Source organism: Micromys minutus (genome assembly GCF_963924665.1).
Source record: "Micromys minutus genome assembly, chromosome: 3".
Lineage (NCBI taxonomy): Eukaryota > Metazoa > Chordata > Mammalia > Rodentia > Muridae > Micromys > Micromys minutus.
In genome coordinates this window covers 55709951-55725282 of record NC_137972.1, presented here as the reverse complement: position 1 = coordinate 55725282, position 15332 = coordinate 55709951, and the positions used below count along the sequence as shown (strand labels likewise).

At 46.4% G+C, this 15332-nt stretch overlaps 1 protein-coding gene across 1 annotated transcript in view; it reads right to left on the bottom strand.

The window, feature by feature from the left end:
* Positions 1-15332, bottom strand: part of CHCHD6 (coiled-coil-helix-coiled-coil-helix domain containing 6) — a 209098-nt gene that overhangs the window by 33046 nt on the left and 160720 nt on the right. Inside the window, exon 6 of the mRNA XM_080914598.1 lies at positions 2343-2413. Coding sequence (XP_080770724.1) covers positions 2343-2413 — 71 coding nt within the window. The remainder of the gene's footprint in view (positions 1-2342; positions 2414-15332) is intronic.

Here is a 15332-nt window from a genome sequence, read left to right as displayed (position 1 = left end):
CTTGAAGTGGACCCAAGTTTGGTTCCTGGGACCATGGGGTGCCTTAACAGCTTGCGCGAGTGCACACACACACACACACACACACACACACACACAGAGTCCTTTTTATTTCTTATGTACGTTGGTGTTTTGCTTAAATGTATGTCTGTATGAGGATGTTGGATCCTCTAAAGCAGTAGTTACAGACAATTGTAAGCTGATGTATGGGTGCTGAGAATTAAACCTGGGTGAGCAGTCAGCTCTTAATCACTAAAACATCTATGTTTAATATGTGTTTTTGTGCAACGTGTCTATGTGTGAGCATGTGCATGACATACACATATTAAAAATAATAAAACAGATCTTAAACAAAGAAGACAACAGAAACAAAGACAGAACTTTGAGACAGTCTGAGTTAAGCTTTAGACCCAGTCCTGTTACTGTGACATCCACTGTATAAGTCAAATCTGGTAGCAGAGGGAAAAAGACATGTCTACTTGGCTTATGGATTCAGACACTTTAGAAGATGATCACTTGATACTGAAGCTTTGGGCCTGTGACAGCACAAGACATGATGATGGAAGCTTGTGGTAGAGGAGGCTTGCTTATCTCACAGCAATTGAAGCAAAGAGCAGGAGATGAAGGCCAATATGGCCTTCAAGGCTATGCCTCTAATGGTCTAACTCCCCCTTTCTAGATTGTATCTTCTAATGGCTTTACCATCTCACAGCAGCACCATGGCTAGGGATCATGCCTTTAATCCCTGTGACTTTGGGTGGGTGGGGCAAGTAAGATACCAAATTACCAACCAGCTGGGATTTCAGGCTAAGGGCCCTTGACACAGCAGTAACAGCATACTAGAGAACCAAACTGAAGGTGGGCAAAGCACTACTATTCAGTACAGGCTTAGCAAGAAACAGTGATCATCCAGGTGTGCTACAGACACACAAGACCACTGTCTTTCACCTTATAAAAATATATATTGGTCCATTTCTACCTTGTCCTCAGAGGTCAAGAGGATGTAGAAGTGGCCTGTGACAATGAAGTCAGGCCACAAAGGCAGGTGGCAGGTATTTAAGGTTGAAGCAGCTTTCCTTTCCTTATAATGAAGAGGACCCTTACATGGTCAGGGGTTGCACTGTCACAATGGTTGTCACCTGGCACCCCATCCCCCTTCCCAGTCTGACATGAGGCTTTCATAATCTGGGGTGAAGCTAAGGCTCGTTATGAAATAGGTCCTGTTGCCCCTCCATGAAGGATAACTGCAGTCAAATGACACACACCTAAATGTCCTCTGTCATTCAGGAGTCATTAAGATTCAGACTCCTGGGGTGGTGAGAGATCCCTACCCTCCCACACTGATATTCCCATTGTCCCTCTAGGACTTAAGGTTTCAAGATTGTTGTTTTCCGTTCCTTCCTTGGTGCTGCTTACCAGCCTCAGAGAGCTACAAGTGTTTCACAATGTGGGGACAAAAGGAACCCTGTTTCCATGCCACCCACCATATCCTCAGGTCTGTTCTGACTGTATTATCATTTCCACCCTATTCTCCTGGCTCTCTGCATGGTTCACAAATATTCAGAGCATTTTCTTTCACAAGTACTTTGTCATTTCATAGATATGCAACCCTCCTCTGACACCTTCTTCTCATGGTGCCATCTGTACCATGATGGGCTTTTCTGGTGACTCATCTAACTTGCAGGGAGAGAGACTGCCAAGGGAGCAGAAGGAGTTAATGGTTCATCAGAGAATCCCAGTCTCCTTGGCACACAGACCATCTTCACACTTCCTCTCCCAGGGATTTGCACCACAAATGATTCATGAAAAGTCCACTCCTTCCTGTTTCTGACAACCTGGTTCAGAGTGTTCATGGACAGCAGCACAGGAGCACATGAGTCTTTGACCTCTCTGAGCCTTTTTCATCTGGGAGCACAGTATGAGTGTCCTGAGCATGAGAAGTACTGCATGTTCAGCAGGAGCAGGAGGCTCCCAGAGGGCACATGCTGACACTCTCACCCCCATCCCCTACCCCTCATAAAGTAGAGGGCCAGGTCTGAATCCCAATCTCTTGGAGCCTGTTCACTGCCCCTCACCTAGCTAGATAAAGCAGCTGCTGCCCCAGAAAAAGGCAGTGCTGCAGCCCACTGCAGCACACCGAGGAGCTGAGGAGAGCTGTGTGCTAATCTGAGTAATTACTGATGGCCAATGGCTACCTTCAGCCCAACTGAGGGGGCTGATGAACAGATGGCTGTCTTGTTATTAGAGAAATTTGCCATCAGGCAGGTGGCAGCAGGTCTCAAGCCACACATAGGGATTTCTACAAATGCAGGAAAGTTTACAAAGAACAATAAGCAGATTCTTACTTGATTGTGCTCTCTGCTTTTGAAGCCGCCTCATGGAATTGTTGGGAAGACAGTTTATACAGCTCAGCATTCTACAAAGAGAAAACACAAAACTGGTTATCAAAGGTTAACATCTCCTTCTAGAAGCCTGTGGGACACCATCATGCTAGAACTGGACAGATGCTTTTATCTTAACTGGTGTCAGCACAGCCTAGCTCCCATGGCTGATCACAGTGAGGGAATCCCAGAAAAGTGGCTGTTGAAGGCAAACCATAATAACTTTTAGTTCATGGAGTGGCAAGCTGCAGGCCAGGCCAAATTTGCAGGCTAACATGTTTGTAAATAAAGTTTTATGGCTACACACACCTGTAGGATGATGTCATTATGCAGGAAGGCAGGTCCAGGATAAGGTGAAGCCTATCACTGGATGAGAAGGAAGGGTAGGTTGGAAAGTCTGGGGGGGTGGATGGGGAGGAGAATCAAGATGGAGACGACAGAGAAGGATGATTCAGATCCAAGTGGTCTAGGTCAATTTTATCTTGTCTAGGTGGGTGGGTTGTTTTTTTTTTTCCTTACAACTTTATTTGAAAAAACAGAGATACATGCTCAGATTTTTAAAAGCATTTTGGCATAAAACTATATGAATATAATTTTGACAGTTAAGGTGGTTTTTATATTTATTAATTGGCAGTGAATTTATTGTGTGAATATATTGTAGATTGAGGAGTTAATATATAAAACTGATTGATAAGTCACAAGTTTCTGAAACTTTGATATTAGTGGGCTACAGGGGACAGTGTGAAAATGGCTGGCAGAGCAGCAGCCTAGGCACACGGCTCCCTGCGCTGGAGTGGCTCATGGACTGCACAGAGTGAGAACACACAGGAATTGGTAGCCACCACTTTTTTAATATTTACCGAAACACACACCCACGTCTCCAGCTGCTTGTATGTTGCAGGATCAGTGGAAGAGCTGTGGTAGAGCCTGCACGGTCTGCAAAGCCTGAAACATTTATTTCTTGTAAAGAAGAATGTACCGACATTGATCTTTTCCCATCCCTATTGGACACAAGTGGACCATGCTGCCTAAAGAGGCCAAGGGACAAGCCGAAGTTACACGGTGAGCAGCAGGGCTAGGGCTATCTTGTGCCAAGGTCAGGTCCTTTACACAACAGCTGTATTTACTCCTGAGAAGGGGCTGTTCCTGTTTCAGATGAGCAAACAGCTTCAGGTTCATCAGTCCTTGCAACAAGCTGATGTGACAGTGTTTGTTTGATTGTTTGATTGCATGCTTGTCAAGCTCGACCTGGCTCTATCTACCTGCTGAAGAAAAGCAACAGGCTAGTCTTTAGATGGACAGAGAAAGAGAAGTTTGAATATGGGTTCCCAGGAGAGCACATTATGTGGTGTGGAGCCCAATTAGGTCTAAAGGGAAGGAAACTAAGGCAGAGGACTTCCTCAAGGGACTACAGGTGTGAATGCAGGTCTGGGCTAGAATCAGGCTCCACCTTTACCTGCTCTCTGAGATTTCCACCGTATACAGTCTCAGGCAGGCTTGATGGGAGGTCAGCATGAAAAGAAGACACTTACAAGAGATCTTAGGAACACAAAGTTCCTGGCAGGGAGGTCCAGGACCTAGAAGGTGGAGCAAGTCATCTAGCTTATCCCTTCTAGTTTCCTCTCTCCACACCAGGGAGGGCCTTCTCTAAGGCATGCCAACAACTCCAGCACACAACAGGCATAAAATAAATATAGGCCTTCCTCACAGCCTGGCAGTGGAAGATCCATACTAATGCCACTTGGGAAGCTTTCTGCTTTTCCTCTGGAGTTCTTACACTCACACACCTACTTCAGGATGGTGTGGCATTCTCTGATATGGCTGTCCTGGCTGAGGATAAAGGCAAAGGCCCTGATCAGTCTCTCCCAATTCCTCTAGCACATGTTCTTGTGTGGCCTCCTTGGGATCACTGGGATTCTAATGGAGCCGCCTGAGGATGTGGCCTGGCCCATGGGCCTACAGTATGACAACAGTTTGGTGTTTGCTGGCCGCAGTCTGTGGGTAAACCACTTACTTCCTCCAAGCTTTGATTTAACTGCAGAGTGAGAGAAAACCAGGCACACAGATCTCCCTCAACCCACACAGCACTGTAGAACTTCTGAAGCCAAAAAGAACCATGTGTTCTTTCCACAGAACCTGGTCTTTCTTCCTCAGAAGAAACCCACCTGGCTCAGCCATCTCTTGAGTTACTTTTCTTCTATATGTGTCCACAGGGTCAGATCAAAGGCTTCCAGGTCCAGTTACCTGCTGAGTCCCTCTCAGAGAGAAGACTCAAAGGCTGAGTTGAGGCCCATGTACTGTGAGCAGGCAGACGAGGCCTAAAGCCATGGCTCTGTATGGTAGGCAGCATGCATCTGTCCCAAGAGACAGGGAGCCAATCATGTGGTCAGTAGGATTTGTCATAGGAAGTATCCACAGGCCAAGAAGTGGTTATGGCCTCCCCACTCTAGCTTCCTCTATTTTCCTCATGATGACTCAGTAAAAATCCCCTGTTGGCCCCATCCTAACTGTCTGTGCAGATCCAAGGCAGTGGGCTTTGTAACAACTACTGGCCCAGAAGAATGAGAGAGTTCTCCAAGCCACAATGGGGGTATACATTATGTCACTACATTTTTCATGATCCCCTGGTTCTCCAGCCTTCCTCATTAAGGACAAGGATTCTGCAGACTATAACTTGTCATAATTGTGGGCTTCTTGAAGACTGGCCAACTTGTTTATCCTGAGAACTACTACGTATGGGGGTGGGGTTCAAGTCAAGTAGAGCCTGTGTCCTGGCCATATGGGGTACTCAGATAACACAATGTCACAATTGCAAACAGGCATGAGGTCAGTAGTTCAAGTTGTAGGAGTACCTACCAAAGCAGCCTGCAAACTTGATCAGACTGTCTTCTTGGGAGTGAATACATGAAGTGAACCAAACCAAGGCATTTCTTTTGCTCCCCCTCACTGCCTCTGGTGGTTCTGATAACAGAGTCCATGGCCTAGCTTATAGTAGACTAGCACTCAACTTTACAGCACAGTTTTTTGTCACATCAATATTTTCAGAAGTGAAAAGCAGACCAGGGGCTATTGTGAGTGGCCAGCATGCTAGGGCTTGTAGCCTAGCCCCACCTCTCTTCTTTCTACCTCTGGGTGAGGTCATGGTACATTTGTGAGCACTTTGTGGGCAAGTCCTTTAATCAGAGAGCATTCTGTGAGGCACATTGTGAGTGGGTAGTCTGTGAAGGAACACACTGAGTGGGCACATCCTGTGAAGGAGCACCTTATGAGGGAGTACAGTGGGCATGAGGGCTCTGTGAGTAAGCCCTCAAGTCAAAAAGTTCCCATCATGTCCTCTACGCCAATGAATTCTTCTACTGTTGTAAACAGTGCTGAGGAGAATGTGTGCCTACCTGTAGCTCTGTATGAATGAGCCTATCTACAGAGAACATTCTAGAAGTCAGAGGCTTGAGACAAAGACTATATTTATTTATTTATAATGAACTGTAAAGAATGAGCAGATATGAGCCAAACAAGGAGAAGGCCTCATGAGGAGAGAGAACAGCATGTGAGTGTCCAAAGGGCAGTGCAGGTACATGAGGGACGCAGGGACTATCAAATAGTGGGATCAAGGGCAGGAAGGGCTAAGAGACACAGTGGGTGCAGTAGACTCAACTTCAGGCTCAGAGACTGAGTTCCAATGAGGGGTGAATAAAAAAAAAAAAAAAAAAAAAAAAAGCCTGGCTTTGCTTGTTTTGTGTGTTTGAAATAAGGTTTTGCTCTGTAGCCCAGGCTAATTTGAAACTTATTATGTAGACAAGGTTGGACTGAGAGCCACAGTGCTCAGCTACTATGCTTGCCTTTTTAAGTGAGGGAGTAACAGAGCAGTCCTATTTTTAAAAGACACTGGCAGCTGTGGTCTATGGAGTCCTTCCTGGAGGGGTCAGCAGCACTGGAGGGTCCTGGACCACCCAGGGCCTGGGAGCTACAGTTACCACGGATGCTCACAGACTCTCTGACTGCTTTCTGATGGGCCTGTGCTGTCTGCACATCATCTGTGCCCACCATCATGAACAGATAAGTTTTGGAGACTTTTCTTCCCAGAGAATCCTCAGGTTCCCTCTTCTGGAATGCCTTTTCCTCTGCTCTAGACAGCTGCCCCTCCTCCGCCGCCTGCAGCTGCTTCTTGAGCACATCTGAAGGCAGAAGACCTGATCTCCATTAATTAAATCTGCCATTAAAAATTAAATAATGTGAGTAAGAAGGTGTGAGCATTATCTCTGTGGGTTTCAAAAGTCGCAGTGTTTCTTCAATTACTTCCCAAGCAGTTTTCATATTTCATACCGTCTGATTTCTCCAAGGGCCTGGATTTGCAAGATCAAAAGAGAGTGTGAGGGTGAGAGAAGCAAGGTGGGAAGGCTGGAAGGGGAGGATGGCATCAAAACATGTCGTGAGCGGGAGAGATCGACCTGCTGCTTCCAGGCAGAGCTAGAAGCAGCAGAATGGGAGGCTGTAGGGGCACAGAGGTTGGCAGCAGGTCTAGCAAGCACAGGTCAGGGTGAGGCCCATGTGTACACTTGTATGATGATGGGTACAGAAACAAGAGCTTATCTTATATGCCTAGAAAGAGTTGCCCTGGGCCAGAGCCCTCAACACAGACACGTAGGGCAAAAGCATTCGTGAACGACTACTAAGGGAAAGAAAGGAGAACAGGGTGTTATGGAGACCTAGCCTGAGAAGGGTCACAGCATTAGAGAGAATGGAGGTTCCTAGGCTGACGTCACTATAGAGAAACTGTGCAGGGCCATATATGAATCAGAGTGAGGCTACTGGTGCTCAGGTCAGGACCTCTCCTCCTAGTGTGCGTCATGGGCCAGACTTGCATTGCCATGTTCTGTCCTCTGCACAGTAAGAATGATGATGCTGTAGTCAGCACAGGCTTGATGGGACTGGGGCAAGGCACTGTAGTACAGAATTACAAAATGCCTGGCATACACTGAACACAGACATTCAATAAATGTTTTAAAAACTTAACAATCTCTCACTTTATGTGTATGAACCAACAAGGCCAGCAGAGTGGAAGAGTTCTCAGAGCTGAGGAGTGAAAAAAGGCTTTTCAGGGGTCGTGACCTCAACCTCCATAGGGCTTTTAGTCTTTTTTGCTCATGATCTATTCCCAGAGACTGTGAGAGGGCCTGGCACAAGAACTGCTGAATAAACCCAAACCAAGACCAGAACTTGGTGAGTGATGCACAGGCTAGTTAGGAGGCAACACAGCCCCCCAGCTCTACACTGGGTCTGGACTCACAGAACTAGCAGGCTACTGCAGACCAAGATGGGGTAGCACATGGAATGACCAGGGTACAGAAGACAGGCTTGTGGAGGGCAGGCAGATTTGAAGCTCAGGGACTTGGATTCCTTCCCAAGTGGTGGGAGTATTTTAATACATGCTGTGGGAGGATGCAAGAGGCAACAGTCACATGTGTGCTGGCCCTAGCAGCAATGTACACAGACTTAGTATCCAATGGGGTGAGGGATATGTCCTGTCAGAAGGTTGACTGGCCTTCCCTGGCCAGGCATTATAGTAGGAACTGCCCAGCAGGCTGATTCCTGGAAAGCTCAAAGCAGTTATTCTTAGGTAAGAACTTGGCAGATGAAGAAAATAAGGAGGCCCAGTAAGGCATAAGGTACCACCGAGGTGAAAGGCCAGGAAGCCAAAGATCAGGGTGGGGTAGGCACAGGTTTCTTCAACAGTCCCATGCTGTGCCCAGTTATGATTCAGGAAAAAAGCATAGGTGATGGGTGTGCAGATCCAACACCAATCTGAAGAGTTACAACCAGGTGAATGGTGTTAGAGCAATATCAGTATAGGTGGGAAGGGGTCCAGAGCTGGAGGCAGAGGGAATACTAAAACTGAGAGAACAAATTGAACACAGGACTGCCCCAGGCCAAAGTGCTATCAGAACAGTCAGCACTCACCACCTGTGGTAGGGGTGGGGTGGGGGTAGAATCTGGAATCAGCCTAATTATCAGTAGCTTTTAGAGCTGGAAGAAATGCTAATTCTAAGAGAAGCAAAGGTGATTAACATATTCAGGATTTGGAGTCTCTAACCTAAAAAAGAGTAAAACCAGACTCTTTTTTTCCCTTAAAGGTCTAAATTATTAGCATAAGATATCCAGAGTGTTAGTGCTGGACATGGAACCACTACACTGCCCAGGACTGCTGAAATCCAATTCTGTTCTAGCCAGCAATACCCACCCTGCACTGTCCTGTGGAGAGGAACTGCGTTCTACCCTGGAGCCTGCCTGCAGCCCTAAGCACAGGCCATCCTGAGACTGTGCCCCCATGTCAAAGCCCAGGCTCTACCTTTACCCCCACACTCCCTATTTCTTGCCTTCAGAAACTGTCGGTGTCCACCTAGCTCTCCCCAGCTGGACTCCATCCTACCTCAGTTACCACAGTTCAGAGAGGCTCTGGGCTGATTTCCTTGTCTGTTCTCCCTGTGAGCCACTCAGCCACATGTCCCTCAGCTCTGAATTCCCATTGCCACTGGGGATAATCCACTTCTGCCATAACACTTTCCTCTACTGCTGACTGCATGTACATCTCTCACCCTTAGAGGGACATAGGTCACACATCTAGAATGCAGATCCCAGTGACAATGGACACAGAATGGCAGATACTAGCTAGGCCTTGGCCTGCTTCCTCCTGGGAGTGGTGGGCAGTGAAAAGCACTGAAGACATGGCCATGAATGGATGCAAACATGCCTAACACACCACAGCTCTACCACTTGCTGCTTTTGTACATTCAATAAGCATTTATTGGGTGCTTGCTATTTGCCAATGCTTCCTCTACAAGCAGTGAGCACAGCAGGTGAAGGGATGAAGTCCTTGCTCTGCACAGCTATCAGTCTGAATATGGAAGAAGTAAACAGATAATTTCACTCAGTGTCAATGCCACTTTAAAAAAAAAATCACACAAAGCTTAAGAGACTATGGTTTTCAATAGATGTCAGGAAAGGCCTCTCCCTCTGCCTGGCCACCTCAGGCAGACAGCTAACTGACAGGAAGTCAGGGCTTGGGCAGGTTCTGACAGGGTGACTGTACTAGGTGAGTTCTTGATAAAACAATAAACATTTTCACGGTGAGATGAATAGGTAACTGAAGGTCATGCAGGAATGACCACACATGCTGAACCTAGGGACAGTAGAAAGCCACTGGAGGGTGTGCATGAGATACGGCACCAGAGATCTCTTTTAGAAGGATCACGGGCAGCATGCAGCAGCCTAAAGGGAGAGCAGTGGAGGCAGCCTGACAACCTGGAGGCTACTGAAGGAAGTGACCTTTGGTGAGAGGGCCAGGTCACTTAGTGGTGGATAAACCACCTCTGTGGCAGCGAATGTACAATGAGGCACAGATTTTGCCTTGGCTGGTGGAGATGGTTTAAACTCAGGACAGGGCTGGCATTTTTGGCAGGACCCACTTGCTAAGTATTGGCTGAACAGGGAAAGCCTTTGTGTCCCTATCAGAACTGTATCTGACTGTTCCCTTTATCTGTCCCTACAACATTATTCTTCTAGAGAGCCTCCTCTCTCTCACACCCTTACCTCTGGTGTTTTTATTACATTCCTGTGCTAGAGAAAGTCACCCTTCTCCCAACTCCTGGAGATTAACTGTCAGTTATCAGTGCTTCCTGCCCCTGGGGTCTCCATGTCAAACTGCAGCTGAATGCCTAGGATGGCTTTGCCTCCAGATCATCTGAATACCTTTCCTTCCTTCACAGGGTGCTCTTCTCACTCACTCCTCACCATGGTAAAGTGGACTATCACAGGCTGCACTGCGTGCAGATACCTTTGCTGTCCCCTGTGGTTGCATCCTCTGCCTCCAGCTCACCTCTGCCTCCAGCGGTGTAAGAGCAGTCCTTACACACACTCTGGGTTGGGAACTTGCAAAGACCCCCAAGAATCCCGCCTGGAGACTGGGGCCTCTGCTAACAGCCCTGGCTCTATCCTCGGTCTCTGTGCATCAGACGCCTTCCTCTGCTGATTTTTCCCTGTCCACTGGGGAAGCTCCTGGTCCTGCCCTGAGGCCCAATAGCATCCGTTCCACTGAATGAACGATATTTGGTCCCTCTAGTCAGACTTCTCATGACCTTCTCTATGCGTTGTATTAAGACACACTTTTCAGTAGCATTTCTCACTGTGTACTGCAGTCATCTGCTAATTATCTCTCTCCCTTAGGAACTGCTTGAGCTCCAGGGTAGCTTTGTATTATATTGTCAATTCTTGGGCAAGCCCTGAGACTAATCAATGATTTTATTTATTTATTTATTTATTTATTTATTTATTTAGTTATTTATTTATTTTTATTGATTTGTTTGGTTATTGAGACAAGGTCTCTCTTTGCAGCCTTAGCTGTCTTAAAACTCACTATGTAGACCAGGTTGACCTCAAATTCACAAAGATCAGTTTGCCTCAGCTTCTTGAGTGCTGGGTTTAAAGGTGTGTGCCACCACACCCAGCACAACCAAAGTATACTTGAAGAACGGCTGAAAGGCATTTGAAATTCGTTCTGGACTACTCTGCACTCACCACCTCTTTGGCCTACATAATTGGACACAGGTCCCTCAACTGGCAGGACCATTTTCCTAAAACAATTCTATCATACCCCTACCCCTTCCTTTCCTAGGGCATCCACCCTTACTGTCTCAGGTACCACTCATTCCTAAGGACATTAGTCTATGCTCTTATTTCTTAACATACCTGGCATCTAAGCCTCCCACTAGCTTCCAAGTCTGAACTGCTAATTAGAGCACTGGTGAAGTGGTTGTAGGTGAGACCCTTTCAGAAGTATTTGCATTTGTGAAGAGGTAGAGAGAAACACACACACACACACACACACACACACACACACACACACACACACACCCCACCAAAATACCAAAAACAGTCTGCTACTCTGTTGGCTCTGCAATCTCCTCTGTGCCTCTTGTATGGGTTTGGTGGAGCCTTCTAGCCTTTCAACCACTCCTGGAGCTATGTACGTTTTGCTGGGTGTGTAGCTGGGGTGGGAGAGGAATTTACTTGGGCATGTGTACTTGTGTGTGTGTGTGTGTGTGTGTGTGTGTGTGTGTGTATGTGTGTGTGTGTGTGTGTGTGTGTGTGTGTGTATCTCACACAGTAACAAAAATTCAAGGCTGTATTAATTGGCAATAGCTGCACATTTTCTGTAATGATTTGCACTGAATACTAAACATGAGGCACCAGACCTTCAGGGATGAGAGGCTTTATGCAGAAACTCCTTTATGTGATGTGTGTCTGAATATGGTGACCCTTTGTTTGGCATTTAGGTCTGTAATGACGGAGGGTGAATTCTGTAGCTCCTTAGGTAGGAAAGATACCACAGAACTTAGGAGAACTAAAGGCAGATGACCAAACATGTGTCTGGGTCCTTCCACCAGAGCAGAGCATCTTGTAACAGACAGGTAAGAGTCCTGACTCAGTAAGAGATAGCCTAAGAATCCTTAGAAGGTTTTGTATTTGAGTACATGAGAATGGGTCTGAAAAGGTAAATGCAGGGTTTGCTCAAGAAAAACTTCCAAGAAGTTCCTGATAAGCAGTTAAGAATGAAAAGGTCAAAGTCCTGTTTAAAGCGATGTGAGAAAACTGATCTCTAAGAGCGTTATAGTACAGAGGTCTCAACTTCATGAGGCCAGGGAGCAGGCGTTAGGGAGAAGCCAGTACAGAGCTTATACAGCTTTGAGAATGGAGCAGTCCTTAACCTGATACACAAAGGCTGTGGCAGGAAGGGAACTGAAGGGTGTACTTGGAGAAAGCAGGAGTGACAAGGTAATCTTCCACTGTAATCACTCCACTGGCAGAGCACAGGAGGAGGCACGCAGTAGGGAGTAACAGCACTCTAACAAACACCAGGCAGCTAGCCATGCTTTGGGACTGCTTGTTAGGTTTTTTTTTTTGTTTGTTTGTTTAAACATTTGCAAAACATATTTGGCTAGTGAAAATCTAAAGTACGAAAATAAAATGCATAGCCTGACACAAAGTAAAAGTCAAACCAAGAGCTGTGTGTCTTAATTCTAGCTTTGCTACTGATGGATGATATGACCCTCAATAAAATTACAAAGGGTCTTAACGCTGTGGGGTATGCTGGTTCTCTGCAGAAAAGAAGAACAAAATTTCTCAAGGACTAACCCATAGCTGTAAAGTCAGAGGCTGGAATTCCATAGCTGAGTAACAGCTATAGATCTTTGGGATCCAGCTTGTTCAAGCTGAAGAGCACATGAGGACTGTGCGTTCAGGCCACAGAGGCAGGCGGAAGGAAGACAGTGTGGCTCTTTGTGCTGATCCTAAAGGTTCCATTTGCAGAAGAACTACAGAAGCAAGGCCTGCTGAGGCTGCACATCCAGCAATTCTTAGCCCTTTGTGACAGGGCCTTCTGGGATACTCCCGAGAAAAGGTCTAATCTCTCCTAGAGGACTTCTGTGAGAAGAACGACCTGAAGAACGCTTTCACTGAGTTTCTAGTGAGCCGGTCTTGGTGGTGGTGGTGGTGCACCTTCATCTTGGATGTTTGCTGCTGAGTCACTGGGATCTACATGGCCTAAGAGTTTGATTAAAGGCAAGGACCCCCAACCCCTGGGACTCACACATACCTGCTTTTCACAAGATTGCAGATTCATGCATAACTGAGGCCTAAGATACAGGTATGAGGAGGCAGACCTCTCAGAGCACCAGATTGCTTTAAAAAAAAAAGTCTACTTAATTGGATATTGTTCTTCAGTTTACCCTGGTTCTTAACATGCCTCTGTGCTTTTATATCTACAAGTTCATGTGCCTGAAGTTCCCCTATTGTCCTAAAGGCAGCTGTGCTGTGTTTCTCAGTTCAGCCTTTAAAGTATGGGTCTATGGTCCTTAACTCTGGCTGTACCCTGAAATTACCTGAGTTACTTTCATAAGCTACACCTGAGCCCATCCTCAGAGGCTGGTTACTGGTGAAGACTGGGCTCTGTGGGCATAGGGATTTTTAAAATGCTTTTCTCATGAATGTTACTGTGAAGCTAAGGTTCAGAATCACTTTTCTAATGCCAGGGGACCACAAGCTTGAGATGTGAGCTTATATCCTAGGTCTTTCAATTACTACTTCTGTACCTTTAGGCAAGATGCATAGTTGTACTTCATCTTGCTTTCCTCAACTACTCAGAGTGGTTAAAAACAACCTAGCAAGTTTCTTCACTTCTTCAAAGTAATATAAAAACTGGGGAGACCACAAAGGTGGAGGACACTGATCCACCTTCATAGAAGGTCACACAAAAAAATTGGAACATACAGTAACTCCACTAAGTACCCAACCCATCATCCTCACGAAAGGTAGTGATCCCCAAATTCCGCTTGCACTGTTTAGAAAAAGCCTAAGTCCCAGAGAAGAATGTTAGTCTGAGCTGGAGTCTGGAGCCTGCTGTCTCCTCTTGCATGCTAGACATGTTAGAATGTGCCATGGCCCAGCAGGCTCATGTGCTGAGTATGTAGGCTTCAACTATGTTAGAATATTCTAAAACCTTCAGGACCTAGGACCTAGCTAGAAGAAGTAGACTACTGGGAGCAAGTCCTTGTCCCTTCCCATTTCTCTCTTCTGCTTTCTGTTTGTCAAGGAGTGAAAAGCAGCCTTCACCACAAAATGCTGCTCAAGCACATGGGGCCAAGTGACCATGGATTAAATCCTCCAAACAGTCAGCTAAAGGAGAAAAACCTCCCTTATATTCTTTTTATGCTAGGCATTTTGGTCACAGCCACACAATACCCAATACTCTTAGAGACTATGAGATTTCAGGGTGGGTCCACCTGAGTAAATCTATTCTTCATGCCTTTTCTCCCTCTCTGAAGTACTCTTGATTTCCTTTGGGGAATCCATATGGTTTTACAGTCTAAGGTCAGGGTGAAGTGCCCAAGGTCAGGCATCCAGTATATCAGTGCCCTGGTTACCAGGATGATGAGAGTCAAAGATGGTTTGGCCCAGATAAACTAAATAAGATGCCTGCTGGAATTCCAACACACACAGTACAACTTATGAAGTGAACTGTGTGCCTACCCACCATCCCAGCTCTGATTATTTGTTATCATATAACCTTACTAGAAAATAAAGGTCACTACAGATGCAATTAGCTACATTAGGTCATAGTAGAGAAAGGTGATCCAATCTAGAATGACTGGCATAGTTATCAGAAGTACAGATTTGGATATGAGAGACACATGCACAGGAAATTGTCACATGAAAACTAGAGCTGCACCCCCACAAGCCCAGTGACTATGAGATTAGAGAGGGAGACCTAAAGTAGACCTTCCCTAGCATTTTCAGAGGCAGCATGATCTTCCACATCTTGACTTGCAGCTTCCAGACTCAGGAGTGACACATGATGCAATTACTTTTGTGTTTGAGACACTCAGCTTGGGTCCTTTGTTCTGGGAGTTCTAGCAAATATAAACAGTCCTTGCTGCCATGGGAGACATCATTCACCACTTAGCTGATGGGGATGCAGTAGTTCCTCCCAAATATCAGGGACTGGCTCATCAAGGACCACAGTGGCCCAGGAGCCTATAGGCTGGAGGGGGGACAGAGAAGGTAAACTGCAGGGAAGGGAGGTGTTTACTGCTGCATAGCAGATTAGAAGGGACCATCTCCAAAGTGGTGAAGAAAGAAGGAGAGAGAAAACAGTCCAGCAATCAGGGCTTAGAAAGCCTGCTTCTTCACCTGTCATCTCTACTGCCATGTGGAGCCAGGCAGCCCAGGCTTGGCAGGCCTGTTCCATCTCTTGCTACCACATGACTATGTGGAGTTGGGAAGGCCAGGCTCAGTGGGCTTGCTCCCTCACCTGCTACCTGGGTATCTGTGCGCAAGAAGTGTGGATGCTTATCATGTGTGTGTGGGGTGGGGAAGGCATGCTGCCCAGGACAGTGCCTGGCA